The sequence below is a fragment of the Osmia bicornis genome, chromosome 2 (assembly GCF_907164935.1).
Source record: "Osmia bicornis bicornis chromosome 2, iOsmBic2.1, whole genome shotgun sequence".
Taxonomy (NCBI): Eukaryota; Metazoa; Arthropoda; class Insecta; order Hymenoptera; family Megachilidae; genus Osmia; species Osmia bicornis.
In genome coordinates, this window is record NC_060217.1 from 4,331,997 (window position 1) to 4,355,109 (window position 23,113).

Here is a 23,113-nt window from a genome sequence, read left to right on the forward strand (position 1 = left end):
ATATAGTGAAGTAAACAGTTCCATTTTCTTTGGAGACATTTTTCAAGCATTTTCCCTGACATGTCTCACGTGAAGGATTTTTATCGTTGAGGAAGAGTTCTTCGTGAGATTTTTGCTTTTTACCAACTTCATGGTAACATTTCATTATACTTTGTTAGCGCGAGCATCTCTTCTTTGCGACTCCCCATCGCGATCATCTTCTCTCTTGGACCCATCTTGAGCACGTAAGTTACCTCCAAGGTGGATAGACGGCAAAGGAAAGAGCCTAGACGTCTTATTTGAAACAATGTTTCCTTCTCGCTTTTGCAGTCCGCCCGTAAATCCTCATTTCAAATCCCGAAACTCATATAAAATCTCGCTGCGTCAGGTCCGAGAAGAAACCCTTTCTACCGGCTATTGCTCGCGTCGACCTTCGTCCCGATTCCACGGCTTTCTGACCGCCCTTCTAACGTGACCTCGTCCCTTGCCATTTTCCTTTTGATATATCGCCTGTAGTATGGTTTTTGCGAAACGTGCCCGAAGCAATAAAGAAATGGCTCCAAGATAGGAATTTGGTCTTCAGTTTCAAACTAGTGAAAATGAATAGAAGTTTTGATAGTAAAAAATATCTGGACGTGTCAATTAATTTTCGTCTTAATATATGAAAATCCTTGCCGAAGTCCAGCGTCGTTATGCGTTCACACCGAGCCACGTTTCAATAAACTTGGAAACTTTACGTGCATTTAGAAGCCACCAAGATGGCGGCCAAGCGTTAAGGGAGCTCTTAATGAGGAAAGTTTTCATTACGCGAAGCGTTTAAAATTAAAGCAGTCTCGAGCTTGTTCGAGCGTAGTTTCATACCCTTCAGCCGTCTGAACTCGCTAAATTCCCTTGCTCGAAGCTTTCTGTTTCGAGAGCCAAGGTAGGATAGAGAATGCTGATGGAATTCCACTTCCAGGCGAAAAGGTCCCGCGCGAAGGGGAACGCATGACCAGCATTCTTGGTATTCCATGTACCCGTCTATCCGGAATACCGTGGGGTGTCGTTGCTACATTCACGTTGCTACGTCGACGTCTAGGCTATCAGCCACATATATTTTTCACGTCTACGTCGCTCGTCTCGTTTCCTGTCAGATAGAGACTTACTTCGGACAGATACGATCTTATTAAGGGAAACGCTTTTAACTCGATACATTCTCCGATGAAAATTCGATTACTTCGTCTCATTAGACAGTAATTTTCGTTTTAGTGAATCTAATTTATTATTTCGATGATAGCGAGCTCCGTTAGCTAAAAGTTTTAATTAGAAGAATCTCAAAGTTTACAGTTTTAGAACAGCTGCCACGTAAGTGTTAATAGGATGCCACTCTACGAATAAATTTCAAGCATCTTCGACAACGATGATGCAATTTCGCAGAGATAAGAAGTTACAGCATGTATCATCAATTTCTAAATTGACTGTTTTCATTTATAAGTCTCGAAAACTAAAGCCTTTTAACGATTCACTCCTAATTCTCAGAAAAAGGAGTTGACTATTAATATTCCTTTTTACGTAATCTGAAAATGTAAAAAACTTTTCGAATACAACATAATATACAGTGTGTATGAAACTTCCAAATAACTTATGCAGCATTCGCTTTTAGCCATAATATCTTAAACGGAAATTGTTAGAGTGAAATCACGTTGGTGGAAAATTGGACAGCTGCCTTTAAACGTTTCCCCGGAAACGATACAATTTCCACTCGAACAGACGGGTTTTAAAGTCACCTCTTTCTCGAGGTTTTTCCCTTGGAAGACACGTAAGAGTAGATACTTTCTAGCAAGTTGGCAAGGCTGAAAGAGGGTGGTTGTAGGGGTGGTAACGTCGCTATTGATCCATCCTCGGAAGAAGACCCGAGGGGTGGAGCTGTGCCAGGGGTCGCGAAGGGTTGTTTTAGCCCCCTTTGGCAACAGCAGCCAGACGATTGGTGGAATCGAGGGAAAGATGGCCGTCTGGTGCACGTACCGGAAACGTGACCGCCTTGCCAGCCTCGTTCCCCGGCTTTTCTTTGGTTTTTCTTCGTTCTTTTTACTTGTTCCTTTTCTTGCAGGCCCTTAGGCTAGCTGCAAACCTTTGCCCACCCTCCTTTCGGGTTTTTTGCGAAATTTATTACGGCGATATATTCGCATCCATTAGATAGCTAGGTTAGCTTGCATCCTTTCCTATCCTTCCATTCCTCAGACCTTTTTCAACTTTCAACCGTGTAATCAATTACTTTGCCTTGGATTCAAAGTGCATCGTTTTTGTATCGGCTAGATGCAATGGGATTTTCCTCTCGGAAGAGGGATGGTTTAAGTTTAATTCGTTTATGGAGAGAGAAAAAAGTCGAATGGTTCTGGTGATGGGTTAGGTTAGTTAGGAATTATAGGAATAGATTTAATGGTTCATGGCGTTTAATTTCTCTTACGTATTTTAACATTGCAAACAAACATCAGAGCAATTAGCAGTGGAGAGATTGCAACGAATAAAAGCAAGAAACGTTTAATTCGTTTTAATTATTCGCTGGAATCCAGCCGGGTAGAGGAGATGGCAAAAGGGTGAAGGGTTCGAGGATCGTGGAGGTTGTTCGAAGTGCAAAAGGAAGGAGAAACTCGGAGGTTGAGATGCTGGTTTGGCCTTTGGGGGCCGCGGTCGATACCGCGTCTCTCTGAGGAAAGCAGTGTTGCCAACTGGCTTCCCTGGAATTTGCACTTTCTTAGCGAGCTATACGACCGTCTGTTTCTCAATAGTATTTTTACTTCATCAATAATACAAAATAATAATTTGAAAAATTTAATTTCAAAATTACCGTGTTATGTAAAAATTCTTATATCTTCAGTAGCAATTTTTGGAAACGTTTTTGTAAGATACCCGTTGCAGGTATCACGGTTTTATGATTTCGTTTCTATGGTTGTAAATTTATTGGCCCGTCGAACAGCCTCGAACTTTGTATTTGAACGGCACTCTTGACGAACGATGATCAACGATAAATTGTGATTTTACAAACCTGCTGACTGGTGTTATTTAAACGCGGTGGTCGTCTGTTTAATTCTGACCGTTTGCAAATTATGCTGCTATAAAATAATAAACATAAAACACACGGTGGGTCGACAATGAAGCGACTGGGTCTCTTCCATGGCGTAATTAAGCGATCAATTTTTTATTATTTTCTATTTTGGTCTTGTTTCTCATAATTAGCGTGAAAAGATTTGCATAAATACGTCTTAATGTGTACGTCTAAAATTTCATATAGTGTTAATCTGGATTCTCCCAAATTCTGGCTTAATGACACTTGCAACCCTCACAAAAAGATTATCTATACCCTAATTTCGGCAACAGAGTTATTCTGCAGTTGAACGAAGCCACGATGACCTTGTAAACCTTCCACTAATACGTTTTCCCTTTCGAGGTTATGCAAAAAATCTTGGGGAAAAACTGCACCCTTACCTTGAATGTTTACCTTCACCGAAACGATGTTTCGTCTCGGATTTATCACGATACAAGGTTTTTCTATCCTTTTTTTCTTTCGTTCTTGATCTCCGAAGAGGTTACAGTATTCATAAATAAATTTCTTCGAATATTTAAAATCGACCTTGCAAGTCATCACTTCTGTGAGACAGGTTGTGATGATTTATTTGACGTTTTAGTATCTTACAACTTAACAGTCGCATTACATAGTAAAATCTCAATTTCAAATTAGGCAAATTATTTACACAATGCTTTAAATGTAGCACTTCTGTTTTTGTCTATCCTGTTACAATTTCAACCAAGAGGAATTACATATTTTTCTGCCCGAAGAAGTAAAAGAGAAGCTTACGGTAAAAGCACGTGGTCTAGCTCGTTCACTCTCAATTTCAATGTGTTTTTATTGCGCCTCTTAAATTCGCATTTATGAGCTCTTATGTTCTGCCGGGCCCTCTCCGTGCACACGAGTGGACCGTGTTAACGTTTCCTTGTGTGCCGAAGACAAATCGTTCGGTGTGAAGTTAAACAGACGATAATTGTGACGGATATCCCGCAACAATCGTAACCGTAAATATTTTAATGAGCAAGTGACAGACCCCAAGCTGCACCCGTCACGCGTGACGATTCAAGTTCACTGTCCGATCGCGTTTATTAAGTTTTACTTCTTCTGTCACTCTATTTCTTTATTTAACAACCTTTTCTCCCGCTTCGACTCACAGTTGATGATGTAACATTTTTTTCGAGAATAATTTCGTTGAATAGAAGCGTTGTTGGGGACCAACAGCTGACGAAAGAAAATAAACGAGCGGCCATTTCGTGTACTCGAGAGTAGCCTGGAACCTATTAAGATATCATGGGTTGGACCGAAAATCTTGAGACAGCCAAGGTGGACCAATCGCTGGAATTAACATTAAAATCTTTCAGCGGTTCTTTCGAAATCCTAATTCGCGGTGGAGTTTGACTCTTCTTCTTTAGTATGTTAATTAAAGTATTTAAGATTGCTGGGCGGTCATACAAAGGGCTACGAATATATTTGACACTTTTATCGTTCCTCTTGAAATGGGACTCTGTACGAATAACGCCAAGATCTGACAATTTAAAATGAAATAACCCTTCGAGAAGAAGCATTAATTATTCCTTTCAAAATATAAAATATGGCATTTCAGTGTCAAGAAAAGTTAGATCACAAGTTATTGGAATAGATATGAGAAACATATTGGAGGTTTTGAACGCAGTTTGAGCAAGACGAGGCTTCAGATGAAGATATTGAGACTGAACAGGTTAAAATGTCGGCGAAACGTTCAAGGCATAAACCTCTGAGAATGGTACACGGTCGGTGCGCAGTTAAAAGAGTCATTACAGGATACTCGGCCAAACAGTGTTCTCCATCAACCAGAATCTTTTTTTAAACAGAGACGATGGTATTTTGTGCAGGACGAGTTGATTATACATTCATAATTGTTTGTTCAATATTTTTCAAATGGGTAACAATGTTTTTCTAAGCGGCAAGCGGAGATATCGTGAGAAGTCTGAAGCGAAACATTTGTTCGCGGTCCGATTTACTACGATACCAATGTCGATTACAATGTCCATGACGACGACGATCATCGAGGTAATGAACGGTCTTGGTAAACCGCCACGAGAAGGTCAGGCAATTCCACGATAAACAACAAATGGTCCAGTCGAGAACGCTAAACGTTTCCAGGAGAGCAGCAAGTTCAATCAATGGCGAGATCCTTTGTTTCGTATTTGTGGCTGCTGTCTGAAATGCTGGCAATAGGGAGAGAAATAAAAGCGACTAGTGACTCAATCAAGCGCAGTTCTGCTCTGCAACTTTGCTGTTTCTTTTCGTAATTAGCTCGATCCTTATTTATCTGCGATCAGGGAGGTCGGTTGAAAGGAACGTTCATTGTTTCTGCCATTACTTCTGATTCTAATTTTATTTTACTGAGAATCTTTAACCTATTTTTTTGTTTCGTCACTATTTTCTAACAATTACTAACAAATAGTGTCATAGTAATGATATTGAAATTTTTCCACGTGGTCCTAGCCTAACATTATCCAGTTCCACTCTGAATTATCTTTTGAAGGATTAATCAATCCCATCACCGCTGTATGGAACTAAAAAGGGATTAAAGAAACACACTTATAAACCGTCGATCTGTCGTCGAATGTAGCCGGCATTTTACAAAGTATAATATCCAGTCACGTTGGCCGCAGGTGCTACACAGAAGGCAGTCCACAGGTAGATACGGTGGCCGCCTGATTGGCTTGCTTCGAGCGGGGTACCATCCTATGGTTTAGCGACGGCTATCGTGCCAGGCTAAGAGAAGGCGGTCGTTGTTAAGTTCTGGTGCCGGTCGCGGGGCTCTTGCTCTCTCCTCGTCAGCCTCGAGAGATACGTCTACGAGAGAAAGCAACAGAAAGAGAATGAACAAAGATAGACCGGTACAGTTGGAGAACATAGTAAATCCCGTTGGCCCGATACCTACCGACACACGATCAGGCCTGGTTGCACGAGTAGTGTAGACCCGGCAAGCTTTGCCAAGCGAGCTAACTCGTTCAGCTCGTCGCGTGTATTTCCGTTCCGTTACGTTTGCGTTCGCCAATGCGCGTATACAGCCTCTCTGCTTGGTTTCATTTCGCTAACTCGCCGCTACCAGCCTCAGTCGAAACTTTACCAACGCGATGCATTCCTCTTAACAGCATCGTTCTTTGCGTGTTCTACGCTTCTTGTGCTTCTTATTCCTTCTTGGAAGGTTATCTTTTGAAGTAGCACCCTTTGAGCTTTCGATTACAAGGTGATTTAACCGGTGCTGGATCCCAAAAATCGCGTCGTAGTGAGTGTAACATGTTACCCAAAGAATTATAAACAATCTATAGTAAGATATATATAGTGTTTGAAGAATTGAGCTTAAAGGCTGGTTTCTGTGCCATTGAAGAGAGAAAGAAGGGAGGATTGGTTCGCGACGGGCAAACCTGAAGGACCAGAGCCAATATCCGATGTGTTTGGCCGGCCAAGTTGAAAACGAGTTGAACGTGCATTGGATGTTTCAGCAGCTGAAAAACGAGACGGCATGGACTAGCCGCTCGGGTCGTGGAAACCCTTGGAAGGGAAAAGGGCAGCGGCATCCCCTCCCTACGCCCTGCTACCGTCGCGACGCTCGACGACGCTGCTACGTCGTCGCACCGCAGCCACCTCTTCAACCTTGCTATTTCAGCCGAAAGGTGAGTGACCACTTTTTCAACCTCCTCTTACTTTCGTTTTGCGTTTCTCCTTGATTGGAGTGGAACGTTCCTGGGGTTAATTTCCTTCTTTCCTTGAAAGTAGCCATTGCGTGCATCCTGTACGATGGTAAATGAGTATACTATTACTTTCTCTTCGACAGAATTCTGTAATCTTTTCAGCTTTGAATACCTTTTGTAGCTCACGTTGAATTATCTTTTTCTCACTATGAAATTTCTTGATAATTACTGGTAACTGGCGTTTCCAAAGCGATGCTGGTACCGAACATGTTAACAAGACACTGCAATGGAAACATTGCAAGTAATTTTCTTTAAAAAACCCAGTACCAGCAACCAGGAGCTTGGAAAAACCCGTTTTCCTTGCGATAACTTAGAGCGCGAACACGTTCTGCGTAAGAAGAGAAGAAATTTCGCGTCACGTTTCGAAGAGGCGGTCATCGTAATCCCGAGATTAACGGTCGAACACGTACGCGTCGGTGTCGTCGAGTTTCTCCCTTCGGTTTAACGCGATCCACGGGGCTTTGTTTTATCATCGGCTATCAGCGGCCATATTTCAACGATGCTAGCCGTATGATCTTCATTAGGAGCCCGGAATTCCCGCCACGGAGAGGCAATTTCATTAAAGGTTGACGGAAACCACGCAGGAACTATCAAACCGTGTACAGTCCGTTTCGTCTTCCTTCTTTTTACGATCGTTCAACGTTGGCCGCATGTTCAGCATCATTTTGTTCTTTTCCATGCACAAACAGGTCGCTGGTCATTACCCAGTTCCACGTGAGAATTCTTGAATGTGTAGTTGTTCGACTTGTTGTTAGGCAGATAAAGGGAACCATGAAAGAAGATGGCTACTACATTTTCTAAAAGTTTCGTTAAAATCGGCGACTCGTTTCCGAGCGAAGTTTCTTCGCTTGCAGCAAACGAATCTTCGAATCACATTCTCGGCAAGCCGGTATCATGGGTGTTCTTGAACCCATGGACCAAGCGCGGATGACCTGGTGGTCTGTGGATCGGATTGGACCAACGGTCGAACCGGTCCTCGTGTAGGGATAAAGACGCAAAGAGGCGACGGTGCAACCGTGTGGACTAAATAAAATTCAGAATTTATGGAAAACGAGGGGAGAAAGGTGAACGCCGGCGGTCGAAGGGAAAGAGAGAAGGAGGAGGATCAAGCAGGAGGAGGTTGGCCTGTAAAACTGGTGAGCTGCCTAGCGTTCCCTCGGCCATCGTCGGAGTAGCTATCCGATGAATTTGAATAAAAATGGAACGGGGGATGAGGTGAAATAACCGAGAACCCCTGGGAGGAGAGAAACAGTGGATGAGAAAAAGGGGTGGCTGAATGGGTAGGCGGTTATGACACGTTGTGTTTCTGTTCGTATGAGAAAAATGGATACCCTGATGCGCGTGTGTTACACTCTGTGTATGACCAGCGGCTTTTTACAGCGTTGCTTTATGCTGAAAGTTATTTCCTCTCTACTTTTTTTGGATTATTCAACAGAACGTTCGCAGTCTGTTCAGCGTCGAATGTGACGAGAATTTTTTTTAAATTTAAAATAAGCTTCTCGAAAGTTTATACAATGTTAAGAGTGGTTATGCAATTTTTGAAACACTTTTGGTAAGCTTATGCGAATTTCTGAAGATTGGAAGATTCTCGCGGAAAGAAGAGAATGGCCGCCGTCGGATAATGGCGTTCTCCCGCTTTCGATCCGCTCCGTTCGGTTCTACCTCCTTCGGCTGTTCCTTTCACCCGGTATCCCCACTTCTAAGAAGCACGTTTGGGTACGAACCTACGAGCGTGCATCCAGACTAACTCCAACCTAACTTCTATGATTATGCATATGTTACACTTGTAACCATGGCATAAGTTTACATAAAATTACTGCTATCAATGTTTCATGTATTACAACATTGATAAGATATAAATGAAAATTCTAAAGCAAGCAAGGTGTGTACTGCATTCTATAAAAAACTGTAGGAATTATTTTCTCCATCTTCTATTCATTTACATTTGTATGAAGTTTTTTCTTGATTTATGAATAACTTGGGTCAAGACATTTCTCTTAAAGAGCAGATAATTTTTTCAAATTTTCCTGAAGTAGAGGGTCAAAATGTATATTCATTTTAAACTCGAAGAGAGGGAATTTTCGAGGGAACGAAGGGGACCGAAACACACATGTGCGGCAAAAGTAGAGGGACGCTGTGTGTTACCGGGTTGCCCACGTATACTGCAACTCGAGCCAGCCATTTTGAATTCCAGCTTGCCTTCTGAAGCTGGCTCGCTAGAGAGAGAGAGAACGAAAGATGAAGGAAAGGAGAGAAGGAGGTAGTAGATATGGTGTCCTCGTCTTATTTTTCAGATGTCAAAGGACTGAGGCCACGAGGCAATATTGTTGATAGTTGATGTTGCAGCCATATTCCAGTGCTCGACTGCCACGCTCTCCTCTTGGCGGGAGATTCCCCTTTTTCCTCGTATTCTTTCTTTTTTCTACCAACTTGCTAGTCTTTGGATCCTTCCACGCAACGATCCTCCCCTCGAGGAAACGTCCGCTTCCAAACCTTTGCTTCCTATGCCTCGAACGTTGAATTCTATCATTTGAAATTAGCGTGACCCATATTCTAGAACAAACGCGTTTAGAAACTGGGACTTGAAACATGACATAAGTGTCCAATAATAAAATCATCCAGTGTTGTTCCGTGTCTCGAAATACCGTTTGCTGGATGGTTGAAAACGCCAGCCAGTTGGATCGTAGAAAATTCAAAGACAAGCGTAAACGTTGAAACGTTTGATCGTCTCGAGGATGGTGGATAACGTTTCCCGTTAGCTCATTCGTCTAATGGCAGGCACACGCCATAGAGAAAAAGAGAAGATTGTTTTGCCTCGATCGTCGCCAGAGGTGTTGGATGTCTTTCGTTTAATGGCGGCTACGATTTGAACGAAAAGATAGAGAGCAGCCGGGCTGTTTTCTACCGGCGCTCGTCTACTTAATCAACCGTACGAGCCGTAATATTCATAACTTAACCGGGGCAAAATGTCGTAAAGCTTATCCCCTGTCCCCATGTTTTTACGGAATCGCCTCGAATTTATTTGAATTCCCTTCCTGCGTTGGCCGTCATTTTCTATACTGCCCGAGAGTGCTCCGCTTCAACTAACAAGGGAACCATTGCTGACTGATATGGATGAAATTTTATGGGTTTATAGAATCAAATGAACTCAAAGTTTCCAAATTTCTGCATGGTTTGCTTTGCACCACCTATGCCTTTTTGATCGTTTGTTCGTCCCAGCTTCTTCGTCGTTCCTTTCTACCGCAGGTTTCCTCTCTAATAAGCTGCAGAATTTATTTTCTGTACATACGCGCGAAGGTCCTTCGAGGATTCGCTTATTACGGCGCACTCGCTTCGCTTGTTAAACGTTCGAGCGGTTCGTTAATCAGCCATTCGAATTTTTCCGTGTCAGTTTCCTCGTGGTTGATCGTTACCCGCAGCTTTTTGCACACACATGAACATGCATAAATTATTTCTAATTCACCATTGTAATTTACGATTCGTTTTAATTCGTCTTTGAACCGGCTAGAAAGTTCATTTCCAATCTAACCTTTCGAGAACCTAGAATTTTTAGATGTTTAATTTTTCTTCAAGTTTATTGCTTATTAAATTCAGTAAATGCAAGCGCATCATTAAACATTGGGAAATTTTGATTTCTTTATCGATTACAATCTGAAAGATCATTTGAAACACGCGTCTGAGGCTCGTAGGATGAAACTCGTAAGCTTTGGACGACCTTCCTTTCCATTGTCCATCGTTACCAATCGCGATATGGTAACACGGTTGAAGGCATGCAGCAACCACGCGGGGCCGTGTGTTTTCGAGCCGTTACGGATTATTTATTCAACGAGAATAGACTTCTATATCAACTTCCTATGTTTGGGATCGCGTGCGCACGCATAAAACCGGCAGATCGGCTGGATGATACGTAAACGCGGCAGTTTACGAGCAACGACAAGTTTACGCGATTCGCTCGTTATCCGCACACCTTTTCCGCGACTCCGATCTTCATTAATGTTTCAAGTGGTCCGCTGAATTAGACGAAAGCTGCAGACAGCAATTCCATCTTCAACAAATGTGATTTATATTCTTTGAGGCAATTCATATCGGGAAAATTTCGGATCATGGCGTCTGGTATTAGAAAAGCTTTGAACCGTGTCAACGTTTATTAGAAAATCTTTGAATTCGCGACTCTAATATCGCAAAGAGCCACAAATAGCCGAAGGAAGAGTATTAGACAAGCTTCAAATCATTATGCCACGTCCAAAATCACCTTCTAATGGTTTTCCTAATGGTCCTGAATAGAATCCTCGCCTATCTTCCCACGAAATAACGAAATAAATGTGACCAGCACCTTTGCTCGCCTGCGTGTGTAAACATACGGAATTTATGTTCATATAGTGCAGTTAAAAGTCTTGATTTACGCCGGACACTATCCAACACTAGATCTACCTCGCATAGATATTATCCTCCATGTGTCGGAACGCGAATATTTAAAAACAGCTGTTTCTTTGAAGGGGGTTTAATGATATTTCAGCTCTGCACCGTGATTGGACCATTAGTTAATAGTGTCGTATGAGGTCAATTGAGGTGGGAGGAATGGAGCTGTGGTTTAATAATCCCAGTAGCTTGAGACACTCGCTGCTGATTTAAATTCGTGGAATGTGTTGAGGTCGAAGCAGGTCGATGGTAAAATATCTTGGATTCTTTTCGAAGCTTACCAGGGTAATTCCAGAGTAATTTCAATTCTAAAATAAACTGAAGATCTGTTACTTTGCTTTTGTAAAACAATTAGCTATTCAAAATTTAGCTTTACAGAATATTATTATAATCCTATAACAATACTTCAAGACCTGGTAACAAAAATGAAGTTTGAAATATTATGAAAACATAAGAGCAAATACTGTTAACAGAAATGGAATAAATTTGAAGCTAATTTTGTTAATAGCTTCTATTTGAGAACCCTATACGATCGCGTTAAGTTAAGTCCAAGATTTTTATTCCCGTCGCCTTTTTCCTTCTTTTGTTTGTCTTCTCTAGGAGTTTCGTTTGTTTACGTCTACAAACTAAAATTTATGAAGCAACCTATTTTCTCCTCCATGAAAATAACTTTTCATCTTCTCGGAACAGGCCACCCTCTTATTTATATTACCTCACCCTTTCGACGTTCCTCAGACGTCGTAATATGAGTAATGAAATGAGGGGTTGCTTTTTCTTCCAATTGACTTTATCGACTGGTCTCCTTTTTTCTACCTTATCGATTCTAGACCAGTGATCTTTCAGCCTGCTTCGTACGATGGCGCCACGATAGGATCCTAACTACTAGCCCCCATTTTAATTTTATGTCCTAAAAAACATAAGATTTAAGACTTGAAACTTAAAATTAACAAATAATTTATAAAAAAATAATTAGTAATCAATTAGGAGTAAATTACATGTAACAGAAGGGGGTGTAGCAGACGATTATTTAAATGATCTCTGTACCAACACGTTTTCTCTGATCTTTTGACTACGATCGAGTAAACTTTCGCGAACCGTACAGCTGAACAGCAAATGTAGCGATCTAAACACGAATTCCTGGTATGTAAACGCAGACTTTCCTAAGGTCTGATGCAATGAATTTCACGTATAAAAAGCTCGCTGCTGGACTATTCGGGAATGTTGTTTATTCGCGAATGAAAGCAAAAAAGAGACTGAACAGAGGAGCTAGCAAAACCGTTCCACACAAGAGGTTTTAACAAAGCAACAAAATTTTGCGTTCCTTGCATATCAAATGACGAATTTCAAAACATAAAATGTCCGACAAAAAAGTATCGCAAAAAAGAACACTTATAGTAAATCAATCTAAAGTTTGAGGTCTGACAAAAATGACTATATGGTTAGTTTTGCGATTACATTTCGAAACAGTTGAGTTACCTCAGCTTTAAACGCACTAAATTTAAAACTACCTCGTCTCGTCAGCTCGCTTTTATTTTGCAAGGCTCTCCTTCAACTCGATATATTCCGTCTGGCAAAGCGTTCATTTCCATCGCGAACACCGACGCCTATCGCGATACAATACGCTTTTTATAATAGCCGGTCTCGTGTGGGCGGAAATGATTTGCGCGTGTCTGCGTGTACAGCTAAACTCCACCAGTTCAAAGTGTATTTTCTCTTTGAAACAGTGATGGAGGTGTGTTTTATTATAAATTTCCGTATCTTCCCTTTGAAATTTCAAAGAAAATAGAGGCCTACTCTGAAAAAACAGAAGAAATTCTTATCATCCATGGATTTCAATGAATAATATTACAAAACTCTCCTTCGGCAAATTTACAATTCCATTTCCTTGGAGATTCGAAGAATTCTATCAAAGCCAAGCTTAGAACAGAACCGTGTCGAGGAGAAGGCAGAATAATCGAGCGTGCTCGTATAAAATCCTTATCTAAATTCTTGGCTGGATCGTGAGGCGAGATACAGGCGAAAAAAGGAAAAAGGGGCGGACGTCTGGAAAGTAGACGTTTTACTTCCAAGATGGACGAGTAGCATGGAATGGGGAAACTACGGACGAGGAAACAGAGGGAAAAGCGAGCGTCGACGAAGATGGGCTTTGGGATGGGCGAGGATCTCCAGGACTCGGTAGATAGTTGGGGTGGAACTGGCTGACTCTCATTAAGCTAAATTGTCTCCGAGGATGAGCTTCCTTAATTACTTAGCCTGGTCCATCGTTGCTCTTCCACGTTGTCTACGTTTTTGGATACAAATTTTATCTGCAGACTGGTCTCCTCTAAAGTCTTTTCAAATACGTGGAGCATTCCACTATCTGAAATTAAATCATAGTTTAAAAGGGAGAACACATCAGTGTAGCTTAATTTAACAAACACCTTATGAAAATCAAACTCTCAATTTAATCCTAAATGCCGCCATGTCTCCACAACTTAAACAAGTAAATTTTCAAGAAAATATTATGCAGTATTCCAGTAATCCGTTTCCAAAAAAGAAGATAATCCTCTAGGCGATGAAACGTTGAATACCGTCCGAAAACGATTTTCCAGGAAACGCGAGACGCTAGCTTTTCCATCGAAACATAAAACCGCTTGCCTCCACTTTCTCGTCGGCGCGCAAAATTGGATGCACCGGGTTCACCTCTCAGCCAGTAGGAAGGAGGGGTTCGTGAAAGGGAAGGGGATGGTGAAATGGAAATAGGGTGGGGAATGAGCAACGGACAGAGTGGTAGGGGGGGTTGATAAGAGGTGGAGTGTCGGGAACGATTGGGGCGAGCTACCTCTAAATATGCTAATACCCCCTCGACGTAGGGTAATGAGTTCCTCGCGCCACCAACCGACTGCTATGCATATATATTCAGCCATAAACACAACTTAGATTACTATATGTAACGTACCAACCGCCGTAGGGTGCACGACTTATTGGTACCTTCTTCGTCTTCTCTTTTGTCCTTGCCACAAAACGCGTCAACTTCTTCCCGTGATTTGCGTCTGAAGGGATCACAGCGAGGGATGAAATATTCTCTTGCTTGTCACGATCCTAGGACCAAGGGTCTAACGTCGAATGATTTCTTCAGCTTCGTTGTAATACGATTTATTCAAATCTTTGCAACGAAGAAGAATAGCTTGATTGTTTAAGTAATTTATGTGCTTCCTGAAAAAAAATTATTTATGAGGTGTAGTAATAAAGATATTTTATAAATAAAATCAAATTCAAGTTATAATTCAATTTCAGCGCACAAAACGTCAGAAGATAATTATTTACAGCATTCAATCCGTGTGCACGTACTTGAAAGCGTAGGGCACGAAAACGACTCACGTAATTTCCGTAGACTTGCAGCTCCATTCCTATATCCGGCCTTCCATCTGTCCCCCTTGCTTCGTCCTCCATCCCATTTTCAATTTCCACCACGTTTCCCGTTTCCTGTTTCTGGCCTGCTCGAGCTCGCTTTCATCATAGTGGGTACCTCGTTTCATTGGCCCTGAACGGTCTGGAAGGACTTCCCTTTCACGGAAAGGAAAAATCGTGACTCGTTTCCTTTACTGGATTCTGCTGAATTTTTTTCTCTTGGTTAAGGATGCTCTTGAATACAATGCAAATTTGAAAAAACCACCTACCTAGAGGAAAGAGGGCCAGATCGCAGCTTTTGTTTCTAAATGAAAATGGAGTTGACCGATCTATCGGGTATCAGTCGCTTTTAATGGAGGTTAAGGAGGAATAAATCCGTGAACGATGCAGGTTGGAGGCTCGAAGAGAGTCAGGGACACAAGGCGCGTGGCCTGCGCCGACGACGGATCACGATGCCCCAGGAAAAACTAGACTAGGCGTTTTTATGGGCCATCAAATTACGCCGACCACCTCATAAAATGTTTAAGCGGGCTTCTGTGCAAGAAGCTCAACCAGCGACTGGGCTAATGTCCTTTGGCAAAAGTGCATCCTTCAGTTGTACCTGTGTCCTTTGAATTCCTCTTTGAGCTGCCCTTTGATAGTCCATGAAAATCTGCACCAGGTTCTTGTGATCATAGGCCCATAGCACAGCTTCCTGAAACCTTAAAGCTAATGATAGCGAACAGCCAGATTAAATGGAGAAGTTAAATATTACAATGTAGCATACAACATAGGGCGTTTCAGTATGGTAGCCATCGCAGCGAGCATAATAAATTTCATCGTTGACAGAGGAATCCCAATCGAGCAAGGGAACAGCCATCTCGAATAAGTCGTCCAACAGGAACGAATCTCAACAAAGAAGCTAATTCGCGAGACCAGTTAGAACCCTTTCCATTTTGCGACCAGGCCCTGCCCGGATCCCTGAACATTATTTCCTTTACGACCAATTAGTAGATCCAGAAACACATCTACGCCATTCGCGATGGCAATGAAGAAGGAGAAGAAGAAAACAAGAATGAAAAGAAGCAGAAATAAGTAGGGGAAGTCTCGTTTGGTAATCTCTTAAGCAACGTTCCGATCCGCGGTCTCACGATCCTCTTCGGTTTTCGAATTTTTGCCCAACAGCCAAATACAAAAAAAGGAAAATGGAATGCCGAAAACGCTCGAAATTGAGGTATATATAATCAAGCAGCATGTGGGTGGTCCCGACATGTGAACCTCGTTTAAAATGACCGCCGCGTCATGAGAACGTGAAGAGGCTTCGTACCGATCCCTTCTCTCTCTTCCTTTTTCTCCTTCTTTTCTGTCTTACATGCCGGTACTCGATGATCACAGGTATTAAGCTTGAAAATTCTTCTGCCGAATGATTCTTTCGGTATCTTCTTATTTTTGACAAAATTCATTATTTACAACACACCAGTGATATTTCTTCTTTCTCTATCCGGTTGGTCCACAAAATCGACTCCCATTCGTCGAGTAGCCCAAAAGAATTTCCATAAAGATAAATTTCTCCCACCGCAGCGTTTTCGAAATGTCGATCCGCCCAGTTCCACTCTACTGTCCGAACTTTTTTTTCCACGAACAGGCGTGAAACTGGGACGGTATCCCATTAACCGACCGACAAAGTGGTTGATTCGAAGAGTAACAAAGTAGAGAATCGGACATCGCGATTAATTAATGACCAGCTACTTTTAGAAGCCTTTTAGAACGTCCTTGGGCAAACCACAAAGTTATTGAGACCTCGAGGTTCTTACGAGCTTGATAAGCTTGTCTTTCAAACATAGTTCACAGCTTACTGGTTCAAAATGGAATTTCTTGGAGCTATAAATAATTATTTAAATTTCTATTTACATATTTTATCTATGAGCATACCGTTGTTCGAAGATACTTTCTTGCACCTGTTTTAGGTGGCAGAGTAGTCCGCGCTACCGGCAATTACTTTAACGACGCATATTAATCGGCACAATAAAGCCAGTTACGAGGGTATAATTACAATATTGAATTATGACCGACGTTTATTCTTGTCACGCGATATTAACGGCGCCCCTTTAGTTGCCCACGCGGATCGTTTACGCGTTCATTCACTGCGTCGCCTCGCGGACACTGGATTAACAAAAGTCAACCGAGAAACTTGTCTTTCTTCCACTTCTCCTTTTCCTGCGTCGCGTCGTTCCTCTCTCTTTGCTAGCTGCTTACTTCGGCACTTTGTCACTGTCAGGATTCGTTGATGTCTCTACTTCACTATCCTCGTAACTTGACAAACTGGTATCGCCTCGCTGAATGACTTCCCGATTCCTTCTGGCGCGTTTAATGACACACCATCCACGCTACTTGGCTTTTCTATAAGGAACTCGCATATTTGTCAGATTTCCTAACTGGTCCATGCTTTGAACATGGATTATATCCCAGTGACGAACAATTTCATCCCTTTTATCTGGTTTTCTCTAAGTCCACTTTTCACAGTGAAAAGAAGAAAATAAGCTTCTTCTTTGTTTTCTTACCTAAACTCATTTATCCGACGCGTGCCAGAATGTTCTTGTTCGTTTACGAAATTCCACCCCCGGTTAACCGTTTGTTCTTGGAGGACGACGCTGCTGCCGGTGGAGGCGGCGGCGATGGCGTTGGTGGTGGCAAATATATTATGCCTCTCGTAAAATTAAGTTTTTACGATCATTTTATGGTCGCGCGCGGTCCGTCGATGCTTAGTACCTATAGGTGTGCATTTCTCGCAGCTGTGCTTTTGCGCGAGACTCGGCTCGGGGGACTCGTCACGCGGATCTCTTTCATCATACACACTTTACCAGGACATTGTAACCCTTTTCGACGTCTTGATTGATCTTTGTAGCTCATATTCCCAAGTATCATCCAGTATGAACAGGAGAAACGTTTCATAGAATCTTATAAATATCTATGATCATACTTAGGCACTCTGAAGTATCCATACTTCAACGATCACAATATTTTATTGTCATAAGCACAAATACTGAACACTATTTGGCACACGAAGTACGGTAAAGTAGAATCGAGCAAACGGTTCGAGCGACGAGGACTAAATGAGAGCGGTTTCAAAGCGCGGTCGCCCTTCCCTCTTAGGGTTGCAACTTTCTCTTCGTATGAAAAAATTGTCGGGTTTGATCTATGTGGATTTCACCGAAAATTCCAACCATCACGGGTGTCCTGAATCGAGGGAAATTCCTCGTTCGTGAAAGTTACAAGCAGATACCGGTTGACAGTGAAACGAAGCACCAAACATTTCTTCTTTCCTTTGAAACCTAACTGAAACCTATTAAATGGTAATGTTTAAAACGATAACGGTATTCAAACATCAGGGGGTAATTTCGACACGATTCTACCACAGAGTAAATTATTTGACTTGCTTGTTACGAAGTGACGATGCATAAATAACGTAAAACTTTTTAAGACCATGCAGTTAGCGCACAATACAAGTTTGTTCGATCCAAAATTCCAAGAATTCTGGTCTAATCCAATCCACGTGTGCACTTATGATATACGCAAGTTCATGTTTTCACAGATGCGTATGATCCATGTACGGAGGGTGAACACGTGGGTGCTGCGTTTCGAAATGTAATAAAACCACGCTGGACTTCTATATTTTACACGTCCATGATTTTTTAGAAAACATTTCGCGCAAAATTTCGACCAAATCTAAACAGACCTAATTTCATGGCAGCCATAGTGGTAAAAGCCAAGACTGAATGCCAAGGAAATACTATGGTCGACCGAGGGGATATTATTTTAGTTGAATTATTTATAGAACGTTGCTCGTGTGTTTCTTGAAAAGGAGGCGAAGGCTTTACCTGAAGAAAAATATAGGGTATCTTTTAAAAAAAGATGATCTCTTGGAGGGAGATAGTACAAAAAATAAAATAGAATTGCTGATACGTAGTTTATTTTTAACATTAATTCTTGAAGAGTTCTATACGAAGTTTCATATTAAGAAAGAAAAAAGGGTTACAACAACAAAATTTCACCATACAACGATTATCGTTTTCAAAGACACCCTGTGTGCAAAGGGGTATAAAACGGAGATCCCCACGTACGTTCTCTTGCGAACGACGATGAAATTCGAGAAAATTTTGTCGATTCGGATTGAAGGAAAAGCTTCCAGAGGGACAGAAGGACCGTAAAAAGTTTTCCTTAAACAATCGCTGCTAGAAGGATTCCTCTTTCGTAGAATAAACGTTTATTCGATCAATGGCTGAGTTTCAAGAAAGGCGAGTCGGTATTTTCGCATGTTGGTATCGGATTGTGATAGTAAGGAATTCACCGATAAACTCGAACGAATGGGTGGGGAAGGTAGCAAAGTCTTGGCATCTGGATATATCGCGAGGCGTGGTTGCGATAGAATTTTCTATCTATAGCATCGCCTACCTACCTGACGCAACCATTCTTCGAATAACCTCACAGAACCTTCTTTTTATTCGTAAAGAAATTAGAACTTTCAAAATTTAACTCTATTGCAAATTACAATATAACATAATTGATGGTAAGAAATTGATTCATCACTTAACAGAGACGAAACCTTTGCTACATTGTAAAACTAACCATCACCGTTATCAGTCGTTGGTTCAATCAGGTCCCAGAAAGTCTTCTCTCCTTTATCTGAAGACCAGGACGATAGAATGCAAAACGGTGTCGCAAAAACAAACTGCAGAGAGGGGCATCGACGGATCGTCCAAAAAGGAAGACAAGAAGATATGTAGAGGCTGATGGGGCCAGTCTTTCGAACAGAAGAGAGAAGGAAAATCTTGAGAGAGACTTTGGCTGATGAGAGAGTACGGTTCCCATGACAACGCAACCCCAGGAACACGAAACGGTCTAGCCATCCTTGACTCAATACCAGCTCGCTGAATACACACGTAGCTTCGCATCAACCTCACCACCACTAGTACATCTTCGCTGTTGAAACCCTCTTAAGCTCTGCCTCGGACCGTCCACCTCCTCTTCGTCTCCTCCATCCCTCGCCACCTACTTTCACCATCCTGGCTTTGGCCAAATGGAATATCCCACTTTCATACTTTGTTCCATCTGCAGCTTCATATCGCGAGCCTGCCTGTGTAACCGACGGCTCGAACGCGGAATACAAACGATCGAGAAAAAGAAGAAGACCGAGTGGACTTGGAATTGTTGCATTAGGGGTTTGTTGGACTTCAGGGTTCGCCTCTGGGCGATTCGAGGAGGTTTCTCGAAGGAGGAGTGAGATAAGGGATTGACATGGGGGATTACATGTTTTATAGGCGATTGCGTTGATAGGTTAAGTTAAGACTTAGAGGAATCGGTTGGGGTAATTAATAGGTACTGAAAATTGGGACTTCGGTTCGTTTCTGCTTTGCCTAATGCTAAATATAAACGTCGACCGCCTCTGGGTTATGAAATTTAGAGAGAAACTTTTGGACGGTTGGAACAACTTAATTGGTCGATGCCTGGTAAGTGAGGGGTTCAGCCTGTACCCTCTTCAGGCGTTTCAATCCTTTTGGGTAAAAAACATCGTCTCACTTTTCACTGAGAACTGGTATCGTGTATAATCTACCATTTTATCATTGAGCTTTAAGTGTCAGGTGACTGTTTATCTTAGAAAACATCATAGAACAAAGTTAGAGAACTGTCGAGTTTATATCTGGAATAAATGGCAGCCTTTTGAACCAATGGTGAAATCCTATTTCGAGTGTAATGGGACGATAACTGATGGAGTGTTTCAAAAATTGAAACCAAATAAAAATGAAAGTCTTGATTTATTTCACATTAGAGTTAGGTTGACGTAGCCTACTGGAAGAATCGCTTGTCGTTAGCGTTGGAAACATTTTTTGAAAATAAAATATTTAAGAATTGTGGCGAGATTCGAAATCGCGGGATTCGTAAGTCCATTCCGTGTGGCAGAGCGCACGTCACTGCCATGTTGGAGGCAAGCGTCGAAAGCAGCGTCTACGATTGGTCGCGCGGCCATACCGTCCGTCCGTGGAAACGAGAGGGCGTCCCGGTGCTGGCGGCGCTCCACGCGGAAGGCGTCTCGACGCCCTACTAAAAACGGCACGCGTCACCTAGCCATGGCTCTGGAATTCGACCGACCCCTTTTACCGCCCACCCCTTTGTCCCTCGTCTTCTCCCAGACGATTCGACCCCTCGTAGTCTCGTACTTTTCGTCAGGGTACATTTCAATTTCCTCTGTCACGATTGATGAAGATTTGTATTAGATTGATCCAAAGCTTTGTTGTATTTATACGACGCCCGATTTTATCCAAAGATTTAGATATCTTAATTGCGAGAAAATATACAAAGATATCCACGCGGATATTTTTATTTTTATTTTTATTTTGAAAGGGTTGATTTTTATATATTTATTCTCAGAAAGAAAAGAAGGAGGGGTTGAAGTGAGGTTGAAAAATGATTCAACGATAGAACAGGAATGTATTTTGCGGTTGAATTATTATTCCGGTGTATACTGGATCGAGTAATTTCCGACCGAATGATTCGAAGATGGAGAATACGTTGGAAAGTTTCCTCGTTTAATATTACCGTTTCGAATAAACGAAAGCTGGACGATCTTGGTCGGCTTTTAAGGATACCCTTCTAAAAGCCAGAGAGTGTAATTTAGTGAAAACTTTCTTTTTTCACGATTCGAGTTTCGTAATCTCCCGAAAGGGCTGCCGCAATGAATGCAACCCTTTTTTACCGGGGTTTAATATCGTTTCGCCCGGTCTGAATTAAGGCTGCCACTAGCTCCTGAGGGATCAGATTTTTTTTCATTATCTCGGCCACGTTAAATTTTTTTTTCGGGGGTGGTCCTCCAAATAAACATAGCACGGCTGGGGGTGGTCGTTAAATTAACTTTTTGTTGCAATACCTGCTTTAAATATATTTGCTGTCGAAAATTAAAAATCAAAGAAATATGAAACTTCGGGCGTGAAATGAAATTTTTCAAAAATAGTCGAAATAAAATTGTACCATTTGAAATGTCCTGAAAACTCCATTGACTCCGTTCAAACCACTCCTGCGGGATAACGAGGCGATAAATATCGACCCATTACACCAATAGGGGGTGTTATCGAAAACGTGCGTTAAAGTTACTTCTAGGGTAATAAATTTCACTGTATTGGGGGGTCAAGGTTGAGAGTTGTGTATTTTCAGCGTTCGTTTGATAACTTTCAACTATCGCAACCGAATGAGGGAAACACTTGAATCTAAGTTTCAAGATAACTTCGCTTTCGTCAACCGACACCAATCGTAAATTTTCTCAAGTGCTTTACACTTTTCCTTATGACAACAAGAAATTTCTTAAAAACATACAAAAATCATCACACTAGCCCCAAGATAAAAATCATAAAACTCCAATGGAAAATATTGTTTCTGCTCCGTCAAACTCAATCAACCCTTCTTCGTGTTACTCTTTGAAATTTGCATAAATTCACTGTTCCAAAAATAATGGCGAGCAATGGTGGACTTTTAATTTGATTACACGGATGAGATCCAAACTCACGAGCCGTTGACTGGCTGAGTAAATGACAAATGGACGGCTTCTGCGAAGCGTTTCATAGAAACGGCATAACAGAGTCACCCCTTGTCACAGGGTAGCGAGAGCTTTCTCGTGTCCGGCTGTCGCGCACCCTCGACCAATCTCTTCAGTACACATCGACTGGCCAACGTGTTCTTTGACACCCCTCCTTACTTTCCGACCTTTGCTTTTACTTTGCTCCTCCATGGTAATATCCCTCGTGGCACGTCCTACCCACATTTCACAAGGTTTACCATTTTCTCCCTTCTCTGTTCTGCTTCTTATTTCTCTTGTCAGAGGACGAAAAGGATACTGGTGGAACTTTTGTATGGGGGTTGGATTTGTCTATCGTTGATCAGGGGTTAGAAAGATGTCGGGTTCTATGGAAGAGATGACTGTTACATGGTATTTTGCTGAAATGATGATTCTTTATAATTTAGGAAAAATTTAATATTTTTTTTCAGCAAAATTGAATTTCCCAAATTTAACTTGCTTCAGTATATCAGTTTCAGTAGTTTCCTTTCCTGTCGCTTGCAAGTTAGATGAGTATATCTTTCTTCATCCCTTTCAACCGGTGTTCAACGCAGCGCCGTAAACTCACCCCTAGAGATTTCACTCCGTAGACACTTTCAGTTTCCACGTATATCCACGTTTCCCAGGTTCAGCCTCGATTTCGATATTTACGTTCGCTTGGATGAATCGGAATTCATAGGCACGGTTTCGATTGAATTTGCCGAATCGAAATAGAAGTCGTGATCGAACAAATCCCTTCTTTTAGAAATCTTCCATGGATTATTGCACGTTGTTAAAAGAAGTTTATGAAAGTACGAAGTTAAATGACATCTTATTACGACCTGACAGAATCCATTAATGGTTATACAAGATATGGAACTTTATACCTGGCGCGATATAGATCGCAAAAACCTACATAAACTGATGGTGACCAAGGGAACATGTTATGAAATACGGTATCCACAAGTGGTTCGC

General features: G+C 41.8%; 1 protein-coding gene across 2 annotated transcripts in view; it reads left to right on the forward strand.

Moving 5' to 3' along the window:
* The first annotated feature begins 6,048 nt into the window (after positions 1 to 6,048).
* The window catches only part of LOC114878918 (homeobox protein abdominal-B-like), a 33,524-nt gene continuing 16,459 nt past the window's right edge, over positions 6,049 to 23,113 (forward strand). For both annotated transcript variants that reach the window (XM_046289818.1, XM_046289822.1), the window contains exon 1: positions 6,049 to 6,690. In XM_046289818.1, coding sequence (XP_046145774.1) covers positions 6,466 to 6,690 — 225 coding nt within the window. In that variant the 5' untranslated portion in view covers positions 6,049 to 6,465. The remainder of the gene's footprint in view (positions 6,691 to 23,113) is intronic.